At 40.7% G+C, this 27,321-nt stretch overlaps 1 protein-coding gene across 6 annotated transcripts in view; it reads left to right on the top strand.

The window, feature by feature from the left end:
• CLEC16A (C-type lectin domain containing 16A) overlaps window positions 1-27,321 on the top strand; it is a 179,354-nt gene that overhangs the window by 122,196 nt on the left and 29,837 nt on the right. For 5 of the 6 annotated variants that reach the window (XM_069983732.1, XM_069983736.1, XM_069983731.1 and 2 more), the window contains one exon: window positions 13-177. The exons of the other annotated variant lie outside the window; for it this stretch is intronic. In XM_069983732.1, the coding sequence (XP_069839833.1) occupies window positions 13-177 (165 nt within the window). The remainder of the gene's footprint in view (window positions 1-12; window positions 178-27,321) is intronic. 6 annotated transcript variants of the gene reach the window in all.

The following is a 27,321-nucleotide window of genomic DNA, read 5'->3' as shown; positions in this document are numbered from 1 at the left end:
GCCTTTTTCCAGCTCTCCTTGATCTGCCAGTCCAGCCTTCCAAAGAAGTGATTGGTTTTGGACATAGCTCTTCATCAGCTCAGCATCTGCCCTTCCGGTTTTATGAACAGTCTCGTCGTGTTGGGAGTGACCCCTCTGTACAACGCTCTGTCTTTGCGTCGGTTGACAAGGTACCAGGTATGGCCAAAAAGGAAGATTGTTTTATTGCTTAAAATAAACTAGGCAGGTTGCTTGTAGTTTTTCTTTATTTACCTCCTTTTTGAGCTTTCCTCCAGTTAAAATACATGCATCTTTATATATATTTATCTATATTGATCAAAATGTACAGCTTCTCTATCACTGGTGTAACCTCTGTAAAGCACTAGTATAATTTTGCTGTAGAATTATTGAGATTTTAGATCTATGGTTCATTTCTAGGTTTTAGGTTTAGTGTTCCATTGTGGCCAATGTGACCAATGACCTTTACAAGCAGTTGACTAGTTGTACAGTTTTGGTTTTTTTTTTTAAGTACATGAAAAAAGAAGATTGAAAAAGAATGGACTGCACTTCACTGATAATCAGGAATCAAAAACAATTCATAAATTTTATTTACATATATGCAAGGAACAAACAAGGAAGATTAAAAACAATTAAAATACAACACCTTCACTGGCCATGGTGTGGCCCGGTGAACCAAAACCCACCAATATAATGTCTCAAGTGTCCACCATGTCACATAAGTAGTAATGACAAATAAATACTATATTATGCAAGAGTAAAAAAATGAAAGACTAATGCCAGGAGTGATAGGTAACAAATAACTAATCCATACAACTTGATCCCATAGTAAAGTATTATGCAAAAAATACAAGGTCAAGTTAAAGTGCTAGTGCAAAAAAATGTAGTGTTCCCTGATGAAGTCTGATTAACAGAACGTGTGGGATGTTCTGCCCTGGCCCACCATGTGAGCGCCATATTGTTTGTATTATATAATTTTCCTTTTTTTCCTTTTTGGCACCATTTCTTTGCACTAGCACTTTAACTTGACCTTGTATTTTTTGCATAATACTTTACTATGGGATCAAGTTGTATGGATTAGTTATTTGTTACCTATCACTCCTGGCATTAGTCTTTAATTTTTTTACTCTTGCATAATATAGTATTTGTCATTACTACTTAAGTGATATGGCAGACACTTGAGACATTATATTGGTTGGTTTTGGTTCACTGGGCTACACCATGGCCAGCGAAGGTGTTGTATTTTTTTTTAAACTCTTTATTGTTTTCATTTTGTATAAAAAACAAATAGTACAAACCAAGAAACCGCCTCACATCAAGGACAGCCCGCACATCTTAAACAGGTTAAGTACAATACCATAACAATATAACAAGACACACAATATAGCAGCATGGTGGAAACAGTCTCTCAAAGGCCAAGAGAGGAAAATTCCTCATTGGTAGCATGGTACCCTCTAAATAGACCGCATCATATATATGTAAACCGGGTCCAATCCCAGAAAAAAAGAATAACAAAAAAGAAAATAAATCAATCAGCTCCCCCCCCATCCTTCCCCCAGAGAGGCAGATGTGAGAGGAAGAATAAAAAAAAACAAAGAGAAAAGAGAAAAAAAACCCCCATAACTCTCTATACCCACTCTTTCCAGATAGATAAGTGCTTACGAACACCGTCCTTTTTATTTTTATACCTGAGAAATTCGTTCTGCTTAAACTGGGAGACCAGGGACTTCCAAGCCTCTAGTGCCGGTGGGTATCTTGCGAGCCACCCCCACATAATGAGCAACCTAGCACAGAATAAACCTTTGACAAAGAGGATTTTATTATTGGGAATATCCCGTGATCCACCCAAAATCCCGATTTCTACTTCCATCGGAACACTCTGTTTAGTAATCCCATTTAAAGTATGAAAAACACCTTTCCAGAACCCCTGGATTTTCGTACAACCCCATGCTATGTGCAAAAAATCTGCATTCACCCAACCACATCTAGGGCAATTTGCCGAGTCTCTAATCCCCATTTTATACAATGCTAATGGTGAATAATAATTACGGTGAAGAATTCTAATTTGTACCAGTTTATGGGCTTCGTTCAAAGACACGTTGTCCATATTAGTGCAAATATTGTGCCAAGCCTCCTCCCCCAACTTACCCACCTCATGTTCCCATTTAACTTTCTTACACTCGAGTGCACCAAAATTCATTTCGTTTACCAAAAATTTATACATCAGTGAAAGACCCTTTCTGCCCCCCCATACCCTGTATCACTGAAAATATTCTATGTTCACTAATTCCAAAAAAACTCGCATCTTCAGCTTTATACGCGTGCTCTACCTGTAGAAAAAAAAAAACCTATGTTTATCTTCTAACTCATACATATCCTTCGCCTCTTGAAAGGTTATAAGCTTACTATTCCTAAAAATCTGTGACACCCTTTTAATCCCCTTTTTATACCAAAATTTTCAATTGTGAATCTTCATAAATTCCATCAGGTGGAAATTGTTCCACAATGGGGAACAACTCGGACTACCCAATATACCACACTTTTGTTTTGTGTTTGACCATACTTTATCATATAGATTACTCAATAAATTGTTTGTTACCCCTGTCCCCCAGTGACCAGCTTTAAGCAACTCAAACCTGTCAGTATAACCACTACTCGCAACCAGGTGTTGTATTTTAATTGTTTTTAATCTTCCTTGTTTGTTCCTTGCATATATGTAAATAAAATTTATGAATTGTTTTTGATTCCTGATTATCAGTGAGGTTCAGTCCATTCTTTTTCAATCTTTTTTTCTTGTATATACATAGCTGAGATTGTTAGGACTTGCACTCCCCTTCATATATTTTTGCATGGTGCCTGCCTGCATGGTTTGTATGTACGTTGTTTTTTTTTTAAGGTCACATTGAAATGGTGGATAACAGTTTGTGTTAGGACCCTTTTACACGGTCCAATGTGAAACCGGATACGAGCACTGATCAGCGTGATCAGCTCTGGCTTGAGATGAATGGCCGCACGGACAATAGCTAGATTGTTTATGCAACTGTTTAAACGCATTGGTAATTGCATTGATAATTTTTCTCTGCAAGGGTGAAGAAAAGCTAATTGTCAAATAATGAATTTTTTTCTATTAAGGTCAATAAGATTTTGGTGGAGAAGGTTGTATAGAATAAAGGAGCCATACAGTATGGAAGGACCATGGCATGTGCAACATTACTCTTACCAAATATGAGCTTTTCTTTCTGGATTAGAACAACATTGCTGATTTCTTTTGAACACAGCACCACATTTTTCCAGTGATTATTGGGGGAATTAACTTCACTAGTTTTCTGGTTTTGAAAAGTTGCAAAAATATGTGGCTCTGTAGACAGTTGTGCAGGCTTACCATTGAAGTTTTAGCTGTGCTGTAGTGTACAGTAGTCTTTAGGATCTGCACTACATGTCTATAGCTGTTTACTTCTGTATTATCAGACTTGAGGCAACAGGATAATTACGTCAACGCAAATCAATGGCACGTGTCCAAGAATGTAGTGAAACCTTGTGTGCGCCTGACGTGTCTTACCCAGCGATTCTGGAGAAATTAATAGTGATGACAAAATACTCCTTTATGTGTCTGCTGGATTTCTGAGCATCTCTAGTCGCTCCAGGAGATCTCATTTACTTCTGCACAAACTAGAAATCGAAACAACCGAGAATAATCCCTTACTGATGGTAAACAAATGTTGTGCTGGTTTTATAAATGTCAAGACAAAATATCTACAGATATCACTACAACCATCATCACACCAACACTACAGAAATCACTACAACCATCATCACACCAACACTACAGGAATAACTACAACCATCATCACACCAACACTACAGGAATCACTACAACCATCATCACACCAACACTACAGGAATCACTACAACCATCATCACACCAACACTACAGGAATGACTACAACCAACACTACAGGAATGACTACAACCATCATCACACCAACACTATTGGAATCACTACAACCAACACTACTTAATTACTACAACCATCACTACAGAAATCACTACAACCATCATCACACCAACACTACAGGAATCACTACAACCATCATCACTCCAACACTACAGAAATCACTACAACCAAGACTACAGGAATCACTACAACCATCATCATCACACCAACACTACAGGAATCACTACAACCAGGGCTGTGGAGTCGGTAAGCCGCAGCTCCGACTCCGACTCCTGAATTTTATCAGGACCGACTCCCGACTCCTGCTCCTTCATAAATGGCCAGTCATATACCAGGGGAGTTATTTATCACACTGGTTCAGCAGCTTCTCCCTAATGTCCTACATGATCCTGGGGCAACGTCTGAGGGAAAGAGGAAACACATATAAAGAAGATTCTCCTGTGTGTGCAGTGAATGCAGCCAGTCTCCAGCCTCCCATGTCCTGAACTACTCACAACTAGACTAGATGGAGTGGGTGGTCTTTTCCTGCTGAGAATATTCTATGTTTCTAACTAAATATTCACCATACACACAGAAACACTGCTAACAATGCCAGATCCCTGTGATATAGAGGTCAGCCATGGTGATATAGAGGGGGTCACACATAGTGATATAGAGAAGTCACACATAGTGATATAGAGGGGTCATTGTGGGTGTGGGGGCATGCCATAGCACACACACACAGCCTGCTGCAGCCATAGCGCGCACACACACACACACACACACACACACACACACACACACACACAGCCTGCTGCAGCCATAGTACATGCACACACAGCCTGCTGCAGCCATAGCACATACACACAGCCTGCTGCAGCCATAGCATACACACACAGCCTGCTGCAGCCATAGCATACACACACAGCCTGCTGCAGCCATAGCATACACACACAGCCTGCTGCAGCCATAGCATACACACACAGCCTGCTGTTGCCATAGCACATACACACACAGCCTGCTGCAGCCATAGCATACACACACAGCCTGCTGTTGCCATAGCATACACACACAACCTGCTGCAGCCATAGCATACACACACAGCCTGCTGCAGCCATAGCATACACACACAGCCTGCTGCAGCCATAGCATACACACACACACACAGCTGCAGCCATAGAACACACACACACAGCTGCAGCCATAGAACACTGAAGAAAAACGCCACATTGAGGACAGAGGTTACTGCTACACTTGTTATGTCTTCTTCTTCTTCTCCTCCTCCTCCTCCTCCTCCTCCTCCTCCTCCTCCTCCATATTACACAGGATATCTTCATATTACATTGCTGCTCATATACAGTCATCCAGCATTTAGGAAGAGAACAGCACAGATCTCCCCCCACATAATGGACTCTTCCAGCTCAGAAACAAACTGCCAAATATACCCGACAACTTTTCCCCCGACCATCCTTATCTAATAGGGCCAGTGTCCTATTAGAATGTTGCTCATAATATGTATGGATGAGCAAAACCTTATAAAATTCATATCAAAACTCAATTTTAAATTGTTCTAAGATATTTTTTTTAAAGCTGGAGTCGGACTCGGTACACTTTTTCCGACTCCCACTCCAGCCATAAACTAGTTCCAACTCTGACTCCACAGCCCTGACTACAACCATCATCACACCAACACTACAGAAATCACTACAACCATCATCACACCCACACTACAGAAATCACTACAACCAACACTACAGGAATCACTGCAACCATCATCACACAGTGGGACAATTACTAAGATGCTTCCTTGGTGTACGCCTGCTCATCATGGTGTAGATTTGCTGCGCAAAGCCTGCACCAGGCACAGTGCTGTCCGGCTTTACTAACAGGCATATGCCTCTTAGTATATCTGGCTGGGAAAAATAGGTGGGGCCTTATTTAAGACTGGGGTACGAGTACATCAGCCTTGATAAATGTCCCCCACGGTCTCATCATGGCTTTAAACAAGTGTACTGTGGATCTGACTCTAGTGTGTAGTTCCCAACAAGTCATGTAGAAAAGCCATGTAGGTACCTAGATAGTCATGTGGCACAGATAGGTGAGGTTAGATGGAAGAAGAAAGAGAAAGTGGGAAAGAAAGAGGGGCTGGGGACATTATGACTGGTTTATGTTCCATTTTTAAGCGTTTATGTGTAGTCCTGTTGCCTTGCAATGCTGGGGTCCTGGGCTCAAATCCCACAATGGGTATAGATCCCTACACTTAAGTCAAAAGTTGTCTCAATTCAGCAAGTCTGTAACGTGTATGGCAGCCTCCTGACTCTACCCTGATAGAGAACTATAGGGTTGGGCAGTTGAAATCCAACATGCCAAACGTTTATGTGCAATTCGTGAACATTATGTGTACATAGTCCTTATTGTTAATTTTGTAGTAATAATAATAGGGAAATATAGAGTAAGGGCAACAAAGGTCCACAGCTGAAAGCCCCCGTCTTTGCCCCCATTCGTATAATATTTTGGGGCCAGATCACTGGTATACATGAAATGGCCACAAGTAGCCAATAGTAGACTACATTTGAACTAATAAAGTGAGTAGGTGCAATGAAGTATATAACAATGTATACTAACTATGTGATCCTAAAATTGGATGTGGATAAGGCCTTACTGGCCAATACTGAACATGACACAACTTAGCTGATTCGTGATAAAGCCCAGGCGTTTTTTCACCAGCTGTTTGTGGCCTGGCTGTTATAGAAGATGATGATACAATTTATGACTTGTTTTGCTTGTTTGCTTCTTGGTAAGGACTTTGTCAGAGTTTATTCTGTGGCTTCTTAACCCTCCTTCATTGGCTTGTGGGATGTTTTAATTATCGTTACCGTTTGTTTCCGATGATCTTTGCATTTACTGTTAATTAGTCGGCAGCCAAGTGATTTCCCAACAGCAAAGAGCTGGATCACATTTCCACTCCTGTAGCTCTTTGTAATGCTCTGCACTAGGCTAACCATAACAATGAGTGAGAACTAGAAGAATCTATTGTACCACGTGTGGATACTTTACTGTTTATTTTGGGAGGAACAAGAGGAGTTTCATACTGTCAATTTCATTTTTAAAGGAAAACGAATTACAGGCCCTTCAGACTCATCAGAGCCATTTATTTCTTTACTTTCCAAAGATATTTTCCAAAAGTGTCATATTGGGAATGTTTAATTACAGATGTTACAGAAAACAATAGAGATTTCTTCTAGAATCTTAAAATGACTCTGTACCCACAATCTGTCCTCCCCAAACCGCTTGTACCTTCAGATAGCTGCTTTTAATCCAAGATCTGTCCTGGGGTCCGTTCAGCAAGTGATGCAGTTATTGTCCTAAAAACAACTCTTAAACTTGCAGCCCTGTGCCAAACTGGCGTGGCCTCGAGTATCTGTGCCCTAACTTTTCACCACACCTCAGTTCCTCCTCCCCACCCTGTTCATCATTACGAATGCCCCAGGCAGATTTTCTACCATTCGTCAGCTGTGAGAACACTGTACATGGGCTGGATCGTTAAGGCACCTGTGCAGTGTTCACTGCAGAGTAATAGAAAAAATCCTGCCAGTGGCATTCCTAATGGGGAGGAGGGACGGAGGGGGGGGTGCAAAGTTAGGGCACAGATACTCTAGGCCACACCTGTTTGGCACAGGGCTGCAAGTTTAAAAGTTGTCTTTTAGGAAAATAACTGCATCACCTGCCGAACAGACCCCAGGACAGGACCCCATCTTAGATTAAAAGCAGCTATCCGAAAGTTCAAGTGGTTTGGGGGGGGACAGATTGTGGGTACAGAGTCGCTTTAATTCCTATTGTTCTGGATATGTTTGATTTCATTGTCTATGGCTGGTCCTTCTTGCATTTGTGCAGTACATGATGATAATTATTATGGTTTTTATATGGATCTTTGATTGAACTAAAGATCATATTTTACTATAGAAGATGTGTGTGTGTGTGTGTGTTTGTGTTTTCGTAGTACAGGATGAGTTGTTTCTCAGCTGTGATGACTTTTTTTTTCGTAAGAATGAATCTATTTTTTACATTAGGCCATTGGTAGTCGTCTTCTTCCTCAGTCGCAATAACAGATAATATAGTTCTGAGACAGCAAGTGAAAGCTAATCATCATCCACCATCTATTAAAAGTTTCCAGTTTTCATTTTCCTAAACCACAGTCCCTATGAGACAAACCGATGAGGATTGCCAGTGTGTCTATATGGGAATGGTTTATTCATAGCCTAATTATAAGGAAATAAAAGCTATCTGTGGTCACAGACAGCAAGCCATTTCCAGTGGATACACTTTCTTGACCTTTGGCTTTCTATATGGGCCAGTACGACTGTGTATTTCTTGCTAATGCACTCTTGATGTTCTGTTACTACCATAGGTAGTCTGTAATTGCTTCATGATTACAATAGAGAAGATATATTTTTTGCTAGCCTTTATGTTTAGTTATTTCTAAGAAGGCTTTTACGTGTGTAAGAAAAAATAAAAAAAGCTTAATGGGGCTGTGCGGGCAAATAAAAAATGCTAGGCAACAAAGTTTTCTGTAAACACAATAAACAAGTGTCACTTACCCGCTTCTCCTATACCCCGCTTTCCTATATCCAAAACTTGATGCTCAGCCAAGCAGTGGTTGCAGCAGTGTCCAGCCTAAGTCACTGATTGGCTGGGCAGGCATCTCTTGTGAGCCTATGACGTCACAGGAACTAGCAGAGGATACATGCAAAGGACAGAAGCGGTCCAGCATTTTATTTTTATCAGTACAAAACAGCAGGGTAGGGGAGTAGAGCTTCTATTGTTTTTTTTTCGCCTCCAGCTAAATATATATAAAAAAAATCCTTTCCTTTGGACATTCTCTTTGAATATGTTTTTATTTTAGCCAATATAAATATTACATTCTCAGAGTAAGTCTGCTAGACTGTAGGAAATTATATTCCTTGCTAAACATATACACATGCACACGCTGCAAACCTGAAGTTCCAGTGCATGTTACTAGAAAGAACAATAAAAAAAAAATCCTCTGCTTGAAGGAGATGACTTCCTCTATAGAGGAATTATTACTTGTATGTCTTCCTATTAAGTTTTACTCTTTGGAGATGATGGTAGTATGAAATCAGCCCCCTCAACTAAAGGGACATTCCCATAATTTTATAAAACTTAAGGAGGAGACTTATCAAACATGGTGTAAAGTGAAACTGGCTCAGTTGCCCCTAGAAACCAATCAGATTCCACCTTTCATTTTCCAAACAGTCTGTGAGTAATGAAAGGTGGAATCTGATTGGTTGCTAGGGGCAACTGATCCAGTTTCACTTTACACCATGTTTGATATATCTCCCCCTAAATGTCTACTGTATTTTTTGGTAGGATCTATTGGCTGTAGTATATAGAGAGACAGGATTCTGGCTTGTAATTCAGCTAATATTTGGCACAACTTATTGATCCTGCACCAAGTTAAGCCAGATCTATGAAACTGTGTATGTCTTTGACGCATCCTAGCCTAGCATCTCTAGCTTAAGAGAGCTGGTAATAATGTAATTGCCCCAATATAGACTAGTCCCCATGCATTGAAGCCCTTACATAGGGCAGCATAGTAGAATGAAAGACTAGAAAGTCCAATTTTGTGCTATCGACAGAAGCTTCCTAACAGTCTGTGTTATGGGTATATTGACCATGTTGTAAGGGAGATTAGTTTACTTCTGACCGGTCAAATATTTTATGGTTCTGTGTGTCATAAATCTGCAGCAGACAGATATTTTAATTCTTAAAGTATTTTGGGTGGGTATGTTTTTTACTTTATGGTTCCAAAGAATTCCAGATGAAATTTACATCCTAGCTACAGTGCTGCAGTCACACCCAGTCCCCAGTAGGGCACTCAGTGACCACAGATGTCGTCAGGGATACGGCAGGGACGCTGCCCTGTTCCAGCTCTCCCCACCGTATGCGCCGACCGCAAATTATCCAGTCCGGTTCCGAAGTTTTTCAGTTTCCGTCCTATAAGACAATTCCTGACTTTTGAGAAGATTTTTCTGGGTTAAAAAGTAGTCTTATACGCAAGAAAATACAGTATATATTTTGTAAATTTGTAGCTGTTTATTAGTGGCTTTTATATATTTAATTTAGTGTTCGGCAACTGGTGGCTGTTTATTTGTTGAGAGACTCCCACCTTGACGGTCTGTTCCCACTGACTATTTTACACAGATCATCTTGTATGCTTTACATGGCATCCAAATATGTCTACTTTCTTGTAATCTTCTTGTTCAGAGTATTTCACTAACATAATGTAGGTTTATTGTGTGGTTCTAGGATTGCTCTTGCTCCGTGCAAAGTCTGTGGAAGTTGGAGAAAATAAGCCATATGCAAGACACATGCTTCTTACCCATCCTTATCCCCCAATATATATGATGTCGTACTGTGTAGTTTAAAAAATGGTTTTAGTTATGATTATCCAACTCGAGCACTATGCAAGAAGTACAGATTACAAATTTATATATATGTTTTATGTTCGTGTATGTTGTTAATGTTAGTAATAGTAAATTAATGGAATAGTCCCTTCCGGTCTTGCTGATCTCGATGTGAACCAAGCCAAAATCCATATTAAGATGGTTTATTTTTCAGTGTCCAGCTACCAAACATTATGGCTTGTAAACCAAAATGAATGGTTATTGGTGCCTGTCTTAAATTCTCGGGGGTCAAGTTAATTAGAAATTAGCCGCTCTGCTCAGATATTGTGGCTAAGAAATCTTTACTTTCTCATTGATTTTTTTTAACTTCCGATAATAATGGTGGTTTTCGACTCGTGATTTATTGTTATTGTATATTTAAAACACCCAGCTGCCCCCCGATCCCATCACTTTCCTGGAACCATGCTTTAAAATATCCTTTTATGGCTTTTTAATATTTGTATTAATTAAATGGTTTAGATCTTATCCTGTATTTTAATGGTAAACAGGAAAAATAGGAAAATGTCATTTTGGGCACGCCAGCATCTCTGGCGGAGCACGGGAACAGAAAATAATTTGTGCTTGAAAATGTAATGACTATTCGTGCCATCTAGAAGAAAAAACAAAATACCAAATATCTTTGTTTTTCTCTGTATTTATCTTGGTGACATATTTATCTAATAAATATAAATATATATCCTATTGGCGGACCTATAGGACAACAGGACAACAGGTGATAACTACTGTGGCATGTTATTGGGCTCTACCAGAAAAGTCAAAAGACCCCTTCTCTGACATCATTTCCTGCTCTGCAGGGATTGGCTAAAGCTGTGTCAACTTTCTGATCTGTGTGCATGACGGGGACCAGAAGAACAGAAAGTCTGTGATCTGTAGCCCCAGCCAATAGCTGCAAAGGAGAAAGTGATGTCAGGGAGGACGACTTTGGTATGGCAGCTCCTCCCGTTAAGCTCAGTAACATCCATCAATTTAGTTATGTACTGTGCTGTTCTGGACTGATGGACTTGCATTGAACAAAAAGAGAGTGAATGGAGAGGCAGCCAAGTAGGCATGGTGCCACTCTGTTCACTCAGGGGACAAGGAACTTTCATTTTTGTGATCGATGAGGATCCTAGCAGTTAGACCCTCACGGTTAGATACTTATCACTGTGGCTGTGGATGGATGATAAGTTTAAAACTGGGGATGACCCCTCGTTCCACAGATTTAAAAAAGAGCCTATCAGATGTTACCATTCTGCTCCGTGATCATTGTGGGCATTGCTTCAAGCATTAAGTATACCCTGCCCCCATGTACTGAAACAACCCCCACATACTCACAACCCCCACTTCTCTGATGCTGCAGCTGTTATATTTTCTGGTCTCCGATTATGACGTCTTTTGGAACATCATCCGAAGAAGAAAGAATAACACTGTATTGGTCGACCATAAGAAAACACAGCAGCTAAAGCTGGCCTGGTAAGTATGCAGGCGCTTGTTGTTTTTGGCTTAGGGTTAACTGTGAGATTTTCCTGAAAAACCTCTTTAAGTATTTTGTAATTGGATCTTACTGATCATTAGCATGCTATTTTCCCACCTGATGAGGTCAATATCTCCCCACCAACCTTCTCACAGCATTAAAAAAAATGGGATGTATGAGGAAATTACTTCCTACCCGTGAGCACATTGTTGTTTATCTCAACGCTATGGTAGCAATACATTACCTAGAAAGAAAACGGCAGGTCCGTTCTAGAATTTACAAAATACTTCCTTGAACATACTAGAAGTTGATCATAGCTCCAAACTCTTACTTGCATGGTTGCTTTACATGCCATAACTGTGTACATGTTTTTTTTTTTTTTATGGAATTCTTAACTACCTTAATGAGACCGCCATGTTTTCCCCGATAGATAGGATAGATAGGATAGATAGATGGATAGATAGATAGATATCAGTCAGTGCTGCTGAGTTAAAGTATAAAGTTGAGTATACAAAAGTTTTGCTGAACTTTAGCAAGTCGTCTCATGTGGATTTTTTCGCTTATACAAATATGACACAAAGGTTAGAAAAACTCAGATTTATGGAGTTTCTAAGAAAAAGTAATTTGAGGAATAGAAAGGAAAATCTTAAAGCATGATGTGTTCTTCGCCGTTCGGTTTGTGTTTCCTTTCAAACGTTTTATCCAAATGACTGCATGAACGCGCCTCTGGATATTTGTTGAGGCATCTGCACATATTTGCCTTATGTGACTTGTCGGGATGGATGACAAATCTGCAGAATTATTATTATTAAACAATGTGCATGTACTAAGGGGGAACTCGTTCTGTGAAAATACGCTGTGTTCCAAGGCTAAATACTGTAGAAAAAGTATTGCACCTTGGGATGTCTCTAGGGCACTTTATCATAGCATGAACATCTATAGTTGTCTAAAACAAGGCTGTCAGGTGATAACCTAACAAAATGGGTCTCCATATAATAGAGATGTTTTAAGACATTTGCTGTTCTTTGCATATAAAGCGACTCTGTACCCACAATCTGACCCCCAAACCACTTGTACCTTCAGATAGCTGCTTTTAATCCAAGATCTGTCCTGGGCTCCGTTCGGCAGGGGATGCAGTTATTGTCATAAAAACAACTTTTAATCTTGCAGCACTGTGTCTAACGGCCGGGGCTTACATTTGTATATGCATTAGGCTGGCACAACTTCTTTGTCCTTCCTCCCCACCCTCCTCATCATTAAGAATACTCCAGGCAGATTGCTTCCTATTCCCCACCTGTGGCAGCCCGGCACATGGGCTGGATAGTTAATACACCTGTGCAGCTGTAAATGTTCCTGGAGCATTCGTAATGATGAGGAGGGTGGGGAGGAAGGACTGAGAGGTGGTGCCAGCCTAATGCATATACAAATGTAAGCCCCGGCCGTTAGACACAGCGCTGCCGGATTAAAAGTTGTTTTTATGAAAATAACTGCATCCCATGCCGAACGGACCCCAGGACAGATCTTGGATTAAAAGCAGCTATCCGAAGGTACAAGTGGTTTGGGGGGGACAGATTGTGGGTACAGAGTCGCTTTAAAACCTATCAAGCAGCCTAAGGACATGTCAAAGAAAGTTGGGAGTATGCCCTCACTAAAATATAGCTATGTCCATCATACTGTCTCTGCTTCCATCACAATGCTCCATCTCCTCCTCTTGTTACTGCCAGTAGGGTCCATGTGTACTCCCTTTCTGTGTCTTAAAGAGCCAGTTTACACACCCAAACTGTTTCTCCTCCAACTACACTTCAAGTCCAGCTTTACCCACTGTTTCATATTCTGAATTTGATCCCAACTTACATCCGTGATGTCTGTCATCCACATTTGCCCCTCAACTGTGTTTGTTCTCAACTTAATAGAGTTTGACCCTCCTCGGCTGGTTTGCCTGTTCTTATATATGCTATCTGCCCATTGGTGTCTCTTACTGGCATATCTTGACCTTCTGGGCTACTCACCATCTTATTTTGTCACCACTCATAGCAGTATTGACATGGTATATACCTTCAGTGAAAACCAGATCCTCGTGGGAGAGGGGTAAATGGTGAAAATTTATTTTGTGTGTGTGTGTGTGTGTGTGTGTATACAAACAGCTATAGCTCTATACACATCAGCCACACCGCTGCTTTTAGAGCAGTGTGATGGTTGGTAACCTAGCCAATGGTCTGTCAACAATAGAAGGGAAAGCGCTGGTATATCGGGAGAGGAAAGCAACTTTGCTAAATGATGTTATTTGCAAAAATATTTTTGTTTACTTATGAACCCTACAAGTTTAACTTTATCAGTTGAGATGGAAATACCCCTTTAAGTGAACTGTGGCCTTGCAAGGTGGTTCCATGGCCTCAGTGGGGTGTTTTTGCATCTCAGTCCCCCCTTTCCCCATTTAAGCCTCTCGACAAGTATAAACCAAGTCTAGTGTTATTTTAGTGCTATCACCTGGTATTGCAGTAAAGTGAGAGGAAGCGAAGTGAAGATGCTTACTTTTCGAATATATCATGCTTATATATAGATGTTCTTTGAGGCTAAGGCTTCACAACATGATTGTAACTGCATTCCTTTCCCTGAAGTCACGTGCCTGACTGACTTCTCTGTCAGTCATTGTGCTTGTTAACTCTCTCATTTTCCTGTCAAAATATTGAACCTGCACATGTACAGAAAAGCCACCTTATTGATCAAGCCGTAGAAGTGCCTTGTGTCAAGTCTAATGAATTATGCATACTGTGTACAAACTGGATTATATACTGCCCAGCATTCAGCCAGGCAATAGGATATCCAGGAGCCCCTGGAAAAAATAGTAATTTACAACATGTACTTAGGTATTATCATGTTATTGTTTTTTATTTTTACCCATTTTTATTTACTGGATCTTGGATCCTATTTGTAGTCGGTCGGTCCAAGTCAATAAACAGGCTCAGACCAAGTTATAAACCCACCTTCTATATCAGCCAGTGCTTGCAACCTCTAAGACTTTGTGATATAGGGAGGTCCTTTCTTAGGACCTCTGGACACCTATTTCAGCCATTCTTTAGAGAGACCACCTATTGATTTATAGATCAACATTGATTTTACTGCTGTACTTTTCCTCTGGAAGGAGCTGCTGATCAGTAGGGAACTTACAGCATTGGCGTTGGTTGTCCAAAGAGGGATCCATATTATACCCACCAGCATAGTAGACATTTTGTAGAGTCAAACAAAGGAGATTTATGGTCAAGTCTTGTAGGGCACATGATTTTAAAGGGGATCTGTTACTAGGTTTATGCTGCTTTAAATGAGGGCAACATAAACTAGTGGCAGAAATGCTGAATGGAACAGTGCATTACTTATATCATTCTGTTCAGCCGTTCTCATAATATACAGGAGACATCAGATTTTTGCTGGCCGATTCACTCTGCCCTGTGGCTGCTAATTGACAGCTGTCTGCCAATATACAGTAAAGATAGCTGCTAATCAGCAGCCAGTGGGCAGAGGGAGCTGGTGCTCATGCATATTGAGGACTACTGAGCACACGCACATAATTGAGAGGACTAGTGTGCGGTACCCAGAGTCAGCAATATTCTGGAAGATAACTCTGAATCAGGTGCACAGAACAGTGTGAGTGATACATTAGCTTCCCTGTCACTAGTTTATGCTACCCTAGGGCAGCATAAACCTAATGACAAAATCCCCTTTTAAGAGCCAACAGAAATGGCATACGTTTTGGGATAGAGAACTAATATTTCCAGTTAGTGTGAATGATGTAGTCCATAATATTTCCTAGTGACATGATGCACAGTGACTGCCAGTGAAACACATTGCCTCTCCTATGCTCTGATACTACAGTACCTTGTTGGTTCTTTATTTTGCTAGATGTTGCTGCTGTGTTTACATGATGTCACCTGGCTTCTGAAGTCTTCTTGTTTACCCTTGCTATTGTCTTCTATGCAGTCTGATTTTCTTTTGTAAAATTTCTGATTCATCACTTTGTAACATTACCCCTGTGTCATAGAGCAAAACCTTGTCTACAATTACTGCTAGAGGTTTCCGAAGAAGCACAGTATAATAATATACTTCTGCGGAAGATGAGACAACCCCAACCCAGCAAACATACAGCAACTACATAGTGTCCTTTAGAAAGTATTGATCACGCCTTATTTATAGGTGCAATATTTGTTTACTCTAGGGGTATGTTCACACTGAGTAAAACAGGCGGAATTTTGTGGCGGAACTATCCGCCGGGGAATCCCGCCTGTCTCTGTGCCATAGCATCTCTGTGGGAGAGCGCACGCTCCTCCGCTGCTGCCACTCTGTGCTCAAAGAAGTAACATGTCACTTCTTTGAGCGGAAAGCCGCAGCAGCAGGAAAGCGCGCGCTCTGACTAAGCTATGGCACACTGAGACAGGCGGGATTCAATTTACTCAGTGTAAACATACCCTAATAACTTGTTCACAACATACATGCAAATACTTCACCAAAACTCTACTATCACCAGTTCTAAAAAAATATTAAAAGCAGAATGCTAAGGCGCAGCCTGGAGTCACTGAACATGTAAGGCCCTTTAAAACAGGACAGCGAGCTCCCAAAAACAAGCGTCAAACTCGAGGATTGGTACTCCCTTGCCGAGCCTTCACAGGGCTTGAGCAAAGGATGATTCACTTTATCGAGGGTGGCCCCACATCCTTTATTTACATAGGGCAATGTGAGGCCAATAACACTGATTTTATTGGCCACACAAAAGTTGCTATCAACCGACATACAAATATGTATTCTCTTAAGAGGAATGCTCATTCGCAGAATATTGACCTGCATTAAAGGGCCTTAAAGGGAAAATCTTTTCCTTTCAAATCAACTGCTTTCAGAAAGTTTATATAGATTTATCATTTATTTCTATTTTAAAAATCTCAAGTCTTCCCATACTTATCAAATGCTGTATGTCCTGCAGGAAGTGTTATTTTCTTTTCAGTCTGACACAGTGCTCTCTGCTGATATCCCTATCCAAGACAGGACATACAGCAGCTGATAAGTATGGGAAGAATTGAGATTTTAAATAGAAGTAAAATACAAATTTATATAACTTTCTGACACCATTGAATCAGATAACCCCTTTAACTTCTATTGCTTCCTTGTTAGCTTTTTTCAAAGATAACTATAGTGTCTATCAATCTAAATAGACACAAGAAGGATGTTTTTGAATAAAACCAGGGTCTCAACTAGGCAACTACACTTAACAGGAAGTATTTTCAGCATTTAGGGTTTGTTCACACGTTCAGGTTTTTAATTAGTTATTGAACATAAAGACAGGAATAGATTTACAAAATGGAGACATCCTAAAGGTCTCTCCTTTTATATCTATCCTTGATTTCTCATCTGTTCCTGGCTTTATATTCAGTAATTACAATAAAAAAATGAATGCATGAACACAACCTCACCTTTTATCCAACAGAATCCTTTTTGGGATTCAACCATAAGTGTAGCCAGGGACAGTCCCCAAATTATATGACTTTGCTTACTGAGATTAACTATGAATTTGTAAAGTTATTTTTATTTTAATCATGAGCTACCTTCACTATCCTGTATAAAAATATCAATCATTTATGTTGAAAGGTGTAGAGTGAGTATCTAGCTTTAGGTAAGTCATCCAGCATTCACATTAGTTATACTGACCTCTTTGTAGTACCCAGTATTCTATGAGGGCCCCTGCTGGGATTAGTGTACAATATGGAATCTTGTAACACAAGAAACCCTATTCAGCCGTTAAATAACAACACTATTTTTCTGCAATGTTTTCTGCCCAACTCTAAAACCTTTGTAAGACTTTATGGCATGTTCACACATTTAGCAATCTGCCAGAATTTAGGTGCAGATTTACTGGTAATCCAAGTGAATGGGGTGTTTTAAAGGGGTTGTCCTGGAGCAGAAGATGGCTAAAGCCTTCTGTTTTCTGGTGGAGGAAGTTTGTATTTAGTCCCCCACCCCCTTCCAAAATGTAGAGGTTCAGGTCTAAGGGCCCTATTCCACCGGACGATTATCATTCGCATAATCATTAACGATTAACGATTAACGATCACTATTGCGAAAGACCTGAAAACGTTTACTCATTTCCATGGAACGATAATCGTTACTTATGATCGTAATTGCGATTGTTTTTCTTCGCTATTGCGAACGTTTTGCGAACAAGCAACGATAAAAATAGGTCCAGGTCTTATAAAGCAATCAACGATTTCTCGTTCGGTCGTTAATCGTTAACTGCATTTCAACCAAACGATTATCGCTTAAATTCGAACGATTTAACGATAATCTAAACGATAAATGTCCGGTGGAATAGGGCCCTAAGTCTAAGTCGTAGTTATCACAAAACCGTGCCTGCTCGAGGTAAATGCAACTTAGACCCGCCCCTCCATGTCTCAGGAGGAATACTTCCGAGACGTGGAATATCAGGAAGTAAGTGCCAAGAAGCCGTCGTCTTCCGATCCCTCGACAACCCCTTTACACTTTACATCTGCCATGGATTATGCATCGAAAAGGCGAAGATTAGCTGCATCAGATTACAATGGGACTAATGGCAGCTATTACTGATCGTCCCTCTTTCTAATGCATTGTTACCCATTCTCTCTTGCATGTATGAGAAACCAAGGTAACTTAGACACTATTAAAGGTCTCACCCAAGGGACTGTCATATGAGCCTAGGCATCTATAATCTATTATGGGGAAAGTCTCACAAGCCGCTTTATTGTACTGGTACAACAATACGTTTTTCACTTGAAACACAGATTTGCATGTACATGACTTTTCTGTAGAATTGCCTGCAGGTATTGTGTAATGTGCAGCTATTCCTGCTGGAGGAGTTCACTTTAGAACCTCTTGATTAGTTTTGATCTCAAGTGCTCCAGCGATGTGACTGCATTAGTTACATAGCATCACATTACAATGGGCTCCCTGGGTTCTTTATAATAGGCTGTTACGGTTTCATTTACCAATTACCAAGCAAAGCTTTTATTCTGTACTATTACACACTGAACTGTACCTACAATCCAGCCAAGAACTGACCTCATCATAGTCTACATCTGTTTCTCTACTGTAAGGCCATGGGATCTCATGCTGTCCTTTGGACTTTGGATCGCTGTCAGTTCTTTTCTATATGAGTATGAATGGCAGGGGTTATTAATGACATTTATTCATCTCTATAATGTCATGCCTTATAATGCCGCCACTACACTGAAGCTCCTGCTGCTCCCCTATGACCACTGTCATCCCTAATTTCTTCTAAAAAGAGACTTGAACTCAATTTATGTGGAGAAAGAGTTAGAGGGAAGTAACTAGAGAAAAGCAAACTTATAGCAAGAGTATATGCACGCGACGGAATCCGTCCGAATCACCCGCCGCGGATTCCGCCATCTGCACGCATCTCCACCCGTGCCATAGACTCCATTCTGTGCACAGGCGGATTCTGCCGTCCGCCTAAAGAATGAACAGGTTAGTTCTTCAGGGGGATGGCGAAATCTGCCTGACCATACAATAGAGTCTATGGCACGGACGGAGATGCGCGTGGGTGGAATCCCTGGGTTATCCGCCTGGATTCCGAAGTGTGAACACACCCTAAGTTCGGGTTCATGCAATCCCAATCACTTGGCATTTGAATCCCGCAGCCTGGAGAAGATGGATACAACCCTAGGGCTGCATACGTCTCCTCCTAGAACTTACTAAAGGCTGTATTACACGCGCAGATATCTGACAGATTTTTGAGACCAAAGCCTGGAATGGATTGAAAACAGAGAAATCTCAGTCTTTTCTTTATGACCTGTTCTCTGTTTATAGTCTGCTCCTGGCTTTGGCTTTAATGATCTGTCAGATAAATCTGTGTGTGTATTAGGGCCCTTACTGTAAGTTTGTTAATTTCTAGAAGTAACGCACGATTACAGTACTGCACTGTTGTCTTTAACAAGAAAAGCACATAGGTATTAAAGGGGAGCTATACAAGTGGCTGTAGAAAAATACTGTGAATACATTTGCAAGTAGGCACAGATACAAAAAAAAGCAGACAAGAAAAAAAAAACATCAGTCAACACAAAAGTGATTATTTTTTTCACCCACCATTGTCTTAAATGTAATATAAAATGCAGATAGATAAAATATCGTCGATATATCTATGTTGGTTTCATATAGGTGGCTTTACTTTATACTTTTGTACATAAATAATTTCCTATGGAACAATATACATGTTATATGCTGTCTGTGTTGCTCCACCAGACCTATAATAATAAGAAGGAGGCAGCATCTCTTTCCTTGTTATACAATGTCATACCCTGTCAAACATTTATGGTTTATAAGAAGTTTTAATTGCTTCTTTTTACTCAGTTATTTTCTCCAGGCTGAATAGGCACGAGTGTTACCAGCAATAGCAGAAGGCAGAACGGATTCTTATTGTAAAACCATTAGATTTAATTGTGAAAAATATTTGGAAGACTTCTGAAACTTGGCACGATAAAGAAGCACTCCAGCCTTTCCCACGACCGCCAAAACACTTTCAGTCAGTAAAATGACGATCATCATTACCCTCCCACAGCAGCACAACCAGATACTTTTTATTCAAGTGACAGTACTTGTGTCTGGAGAAAACTGGTTCTCTTAATGCCAGAGACTGTTCACAGGTCTGTGAATACATAGAAAGTACATCCAAGGTGGCAGCCAAGACCTTTCACCATTATGGAGCCTCCATCAGGAAAGTTTTGCCCTGTCAGTATGGAGAAGCCATTATAGTTAATGCACCTTTCTTTGTGCCAGCCCATGTGCCCTCATAGTAATACACACATGCCTTCCGTTGATCTGTATTCCAACAGGAGCTTTCATGCCAACCAGCAGCTGTTTACATCTTGTTCTGTAATATTATCTGTAGTCCCAGAGAGTTCACATATTTCCATTGACTATCAAGACTGTGATGTTGGCAGTGCTAAGAATCCTGAACTTTTTCAAAGGCACAGGAGAGATGTGACAGGACCCAATGGTGGCCACCATAGAGCCACACCAACACAAATGTAGTGCAGCAAAGTGATACTGAGTTATATAGTGCATACAATCCACAGATCCCTACAGTAACAGTGTAGCACCACCCGATATATAGTAACATGCAGCATTTATGCTCCTTGTGTTTCTAGGTCTGAGAACCACAGTATGCTTGAAACAAGTTCTTACTGGCACAACAGTAAATATATAGTATATGCTAGCCCTTCACTTCCAAGACAGGGGTCCAGGAAGGGTCCAAGCTGGAGATTGACATTATGCGGGTCACTCCTACGACTACTATTATAATAACTTTATATTTCAGAATTGCTATTTATGTAGTTCTATAAAATATATGTTATAGTGGTTTCACATGTCATAGGCGGCCACTGTTCATTATTGGTGGCTGTCTATATAATGAGGTAGCCGCCTTCCTTCTCTGTGTTCCTGTATGGGAACATAGCTTAAAAGTCGTCTTGCCACCAAAAATCCATATGTCCTGTATGTTTTGACAGTTTTCTATCCTAACCAGAATATTGTACCTGTTTGTTTAAAAAATAATTTCCATTTACCTTTCATAGGGGGAATACTCTTAAAGGGGTTGTCCAGCGTAAATAGTTTTCTTTCAAATCAACTGGTGTCAGAAAGTTATATAGATTTGTAATTTATTTCTATACAAAAATATCTCAAGTCTTCCCATACTTATCAGCTGCTGAATATCCTGCAGGAATTGTTGTTTTATTTTCAGTCTGACACAGTGCTCTCTGCTGACATCTTTGGCCGAGGCAGGAACTGTTCAAAACAGGAGAGGTTTTCTATGGGGATTCATGTAAAACCAAGACAGAGTTCCTGTCTTGGCCAGAGATTTTAGCAGAGAGCACTGTGTCAGACTGAAAATAAAACAACAATTCCTTCAGGACATTTAGTAGCTAATAAGTATGGGATGCCTTGAGATTTTTTTTATAGAAGTAAATTATAAATCTATATAACTTTCTGATATCAGTTGATTTGAAAGAAAAAGGTTTTCGCTGGACAACCCCTTTAATGGGAGGGGGCGGGGGCGGTCTTCCCACAGATTGAAGGCAGACAGCCCATGTCATGTTATATAGTGCATATAATACTATATAAGCCCCTCCCAAATGTCCTTTGTTCTTTCTTACTGTCCGTTTCTAGAGACAAATTTCCCCTAACAAAAGGCAGTGGACAACAGTAGTAGATCTCTTCCTAGTACTGGATTTAGAGCGTAGACCGCCCAGTACTCTATTATAGCCTCAATGCTGCTGTTACTTCTTAGACTGTGTATAGATATATAGCAGGGGTGTCAAACTCAAATACACAGTGGGCCAACATTAAAAAAATTGGACAAAATCGCGGGCCAACCATGATATTTAATGAAGATTGCATGCAGTGTTCCTGGCACTGCCTATCCTAAAGTAATTTTCCCGACATGAAAGTTACCCATTATCCCTCAAGCAGTAGGTAATCCCATAATTGTGCCCCATGTAGTAGCCACCCAAAATAGTGCCCCACATACTAGCCAGGCCTACTCTTAGAGACCTACATAGTAGCCAGCCCTCCCGATAGTGTCCCATATAGTAACCAGCCCCCAATAGTGTCTTATATAGTAGCCAGCCCTCCCAATAGTCTCTTATATAGTAGCCAGGCCTCCCAATAGTCTCTTATGTAGAAACCAGCTCTCCCCAATAGTGTCTTTTATAGTAGCCAGCCCTCCCGCATAGTCTCTTATATAGTAGCCAGCCCTCCCCAATTGTGTCTTATAGAAGCCAGTCCCTAAAATAGTCTCTTATATAGTAGCCAGCCAACCTAATAGTTTTTTTTATAGTAGTCAGCCCTCTCCAATAGACTTTTATATAGTAGGCAGCTCTCCCCAACAGTCTCTTATGTAGAAGCCAGTCCTCAAGAATAGTCTCTAAAATAGAAGCCAGCCCCTACTGTAGTTGTACATGACTGCTCCCTTAGCTTGGAGATGCGCGCGATGACTTCACCACATTGCCAGTGTTGGGGCACTACTGAGATACTTCTAGGCCACGGGCTTAAAACTGCCTGCGGCCACAAGATTGTGGTATGGGTGATCCAAGCAGCTCTACGGACCACCCATATTATAATCTGCTGCAACGTCAGGTGAGCCAAATTTAACACAGCAATGGAAAAGCATGGCGGGCCAAAGAATAATGGCACCACGGGCCAGAGTTTGACATGACTGATATATAGGGTAGCAGGGCACCCTTCAGGGACAACTAAAAATTACAAATAGAACCTGCAAATGGGAAAAAAACTGGTGAAAAATACCATATTCAAATTATATTATGGCCAGAAAGGGGGCTGTTCCTCACATACTGTATACACAGGACAACTTATCTTTTGTGTCTGCAGGTATGCTTTAAATGTACTGCGTAAGCTGGCAGGTGCGTCTCCTGGCCAGGGCAATAGTGTCTGATGATAAACCTTTTTATGGGAGAAAGTGGTTGAGATCAGGACTTTCCTGCTGCCTAATGGCGTTTTTTGCAAAGCAATACATTTAATTCTAGAAAACTGCTTATACCAGAAGTCCCCATCCCTGGCACATCCAGGATTGCCTTGTATCTCTTGATCATCTGACAATGGAAGTGATGGCATATTTTATGTGACTGTACTCAGGTCAGATTATTCCAAAAAAGACCATTTGGCCTCTATAAAAATTCCTCTGATCTCATCACTATCATTGCAACATATTGGTGTATAATTATTATTAGTAGGGTCACTAGGGTAACCATTTAACAAACCCCTAAATGCAAAACTGAGCACTGATTTCATGATGACACAGTGGTGGAGATTTATCAAACATGGTGTAAAGTGAAACTGGCTCAGTTGCCCCTAGCAACCAATCAGATCATAGGTGGAATCTGCTTGGTTGCTAGGGGCAACTGAGCCAGTTTCACTTTACACCATGTTTGATTAATCTTCCCCAATGTGTGTTGTATAAACTCTGCCAGTCTGCAGCTCTGAGAAAGATCACATGACTTGAGGATAATTTATTTTCCACTTTCCCGTTTGGCACTTTGGGGGTCTCTTTAGTGGGTCTTATTGTGCCATGTATATAATTCTTACTAGAGAATAGAATTGATGTCCTTATTTTTAGTAGATCCTGACAGATTCTCTTTAGGGTGCCTTCACACCTACCGTATCGCAGTAGAAAATCCGCTGCAGATCCGCAGCAGATTTAACTAAATGAATGAACACAGCACTAAATCCGCACTTACAAATCTGCTGCGGATCCGCAGCGGATTTGACAGTGCGTATTTAATGCTGTGTTCATTCATTTAGTTAATGTGCTGCGGATCCGCAGCGGATTTTCTACTGCGATACGGTAGGTGTGAAAGCACCCTAAAGCTTGCCTCTCAATTTGCCTCTAACTTGACCACCAATGTATATTCCTAGTACTGGGGAGGGGCAGACATAACCTTTTCAGCAAGTAAATAGGGCCCTGCCTGCCACAATAAGGCTAAAAGGGCCTCTACACCGCCACCAGCAGGTTCAGTCAACTCTAAGGTATAAGGCTCTTGACCCTTCCTGGACAGATGTCAGTGGAGAGAAATGTATAGCGTACTGGACAGTGGCTACCAACTTAAAGGGGTAATCCACAGAGTTACTTTTTTTTTTTTTTAATACATTAAAATAAATGTAATGTTTATACATCACCTTCTGTTAAGTGGCAGCAGTAAGGGACGACACTCACCTCTCTGCTCCTACCAACATTTGTGTTGATTAAAATCTTTTTCATTTGAGATATTTTTGTTTCTTCAGCAAGCACATGGCTTTTTACAATCCTGTTTAGATACATTGGAGAGTGCTAGAGGTTCTTGGAATTGACCCTTAGGGCCAGTTCACACAGAGCAAAACTGGCACCAGCCTCCGTGTCTTACTGGCAGTCGATTGGAGGCCCATAGACTGCCAGTATGACACGGAGGCTGGCGGGATTCTGATCGTTTTACTCCGTGTGAACTCTGCCTTACTATGTATTTCTGCTATATGTTTCCTAATTCCATGTCCTGATCATGGTCTTTAGTTTAGCACTCCATTGCATCACAGTCATCCACAATTTACTGTAGAATTGCACCATTACTGCTACTTTCAGGCAACTTAGTATTTTGTATGGACTTGGTTCCAGTTGACTTGTTTGGGGTCAGTGCTTTACACATAGATTTGTTCTAACAGAGTTGAATCTTGGCAATAACTGTGATGCTCAGATCCTTCAGTTGTGCTCATTATCTGTCCTACAATTTTACTAAAATTATCCCTTATTACAGTAATGATATAGCCAAGCCCAGACCGGCATCTAGAATACAGATTAGTTCTTCAAAATCAAACTGATGTCCAGGGAATAGTGATCAAGAATTCCATGTTACACAAGAAGTTTGTGTGTTCCTAGAGGAATGAATGACTAGTGGTAAGCATGAGTCTATGATGACAGGAGAAAACCTAATCAAGTGGTATCAGACTTTCCAATCTGTGGTGTAACATGGTTTGTGACAGATGTTTTTATTTGGAACATACAGTTCTCATCTGGATTTTGTTGCCAAAAGAGAAGTTTTTATTGTTTTCCCCTTCCAGTCCCTCTGCTGGGATACAATCCCACTATGGTGTGGTATTATATAAAGGAAACATGGGATACAAATTATAATCAGGAAGCGGGAAGCACCCAGAATAAGAGTTCCCATGGGCTGTTTCACTGTTACCAGACTTTTCTATCCTTTTTGTTCTCATGTTCATAAATCACAAGCAAATGTAAAAAGATTTCCACCTGACTGATTAATATGGACAGACTGCTGGACAACCCAAAAGAAAACGTCTGAGGAAGTGTTTATCAAGTTCAACCTATAGAAGAAAAAGCAAGTGCATGTTAAGGAGATGAGATTGTTGTTATATATTATAGTTAGAGATGAGCAAATCACTCATCTTAATGAAACAAAGGGCTTTGTTTGATCAGCGCTCCGCACATCATGCCGCCGGCCTTTCAGCACTGCTCCGCTCCTTGCCGCTCTACCCCAGGTGCCGGGGAAAAGCTGGATCAAATCCTGGGAAACTGGGAGAAGTTTCCCAGGATTGGATCCAGCCTTTCCCAGCATCCTGGGAGGAGTGGCAGGGAGCAGAGCAGCAATGAAAGGCCGGCGGCATGATGTGCGGAGCGCTGATTAAATGAGTGATTCACTCATCTCTAATTATAATGAATATGGGAACTTGCATCTTTATCCCCTCTGCAGTAAAGAATACAGTCTGATTCTGGACTCTGACCCTGGAAGACCAAGTTTTATGACTAGTGTAAAACACCATCAAACTCTATCAAAGCAGTAGGGCTTGGTTTACTTGTTTACGTTGATCTTTACATTATTACATTTTGTTGGCTTGTTCACCACAGTTATATCGTACCCCATCAGCTACTGTACAATATTTCCTATTCATCTAGTTGTGAGTACTTTTCTTCATTACAAAGCCTGAATGCCAGGAGGAGGAGAGAGGTATTCTGGTATTGGCTATACGTATGTTGGCTGCACTGTGGATGAATGCACCAATGTGAATGAGGCTTGATCGTGATTTAGTAGCAGTGTTCATCAGAATTATAAATAAGCTAAGACTATGTCGCATTGACCCAGATGTAATTTTGCAGAATAGTGTTTTCACGTCTATACAGTGTAATCAGTCTGGATTTATGGTTCATTCTTAGTGTAAATGAAAGAGAATTGACGTATCACGGACCTAATAAATCGTCCCGCCAATACCCACACTACTGCTCTTGGCAGCCCATGAAAGACTGCAGACTTTTTCATTCTTATCTTTCCATCTATGAATTTCCGCTGACCTGTTACTTGATACTCAAGTGGGAAATATTCTATAGGACTGCATGGACTTGCGTGTACAATTAACCCATCATATTCCAGATGAAAGTTTGAGGATTGTAAAGTGGTATCATGATGATATGGAGGAGTTATTATTGAAAGCAGCAAGACCCCAATATCTGTTTCTTTCATAGATGTGCAGCCATGTATGTTTAGTCATCATTAATGGTATATTATTATCTGGACATTTATGGCGTATATACAAGATATGCAAACAAGTCCAATATATGCAGGTCCCACCTCGGGGACCAGTGTCTATCATGAGGTGGGCTGCTGAAGGGGATCAGGAAATTGAAATCAGGCTTTTTTACATTTCTCTCCTAAAGGTTTTTCAGAGTTATGGAAACCATGAAAGTCCAGAGCTACACTGTTAATACAACTTTCTAATGACATCAAATGTAGTTACACAAAAAGGGGTAAAAAAGCTGCCTCAAATGTCTTCCCAGCCACCTTTGATGCCGGTAGGCTAGAGGGGACCCTCAGTCTTAAGATGGGTGAGGGTCTCAGAGGCTGGACCCATATATATCAGACATT

Source organism: Dendropsophus ebraccatus, chromosome 9 (assembly GCF_027789765.1).
Source record: "Dendropsophus ebraccatus isolate aDenEbr1 chromosome 9, aDenEbr1.pat, whole genome shotgun sequence".
Classification (NCBI taxonomy): Eukaryota; Metazoa; Chordata; class Amphibia; order Anura; family Hylidae; genus Dendropsophus; species Dendropsophus ebraccatus.
The sequence above is the reverse complement of the archived record's forward strand: the minus strand, read 5'-3'. Positions and strand labels throughout refer to the sequence as shown.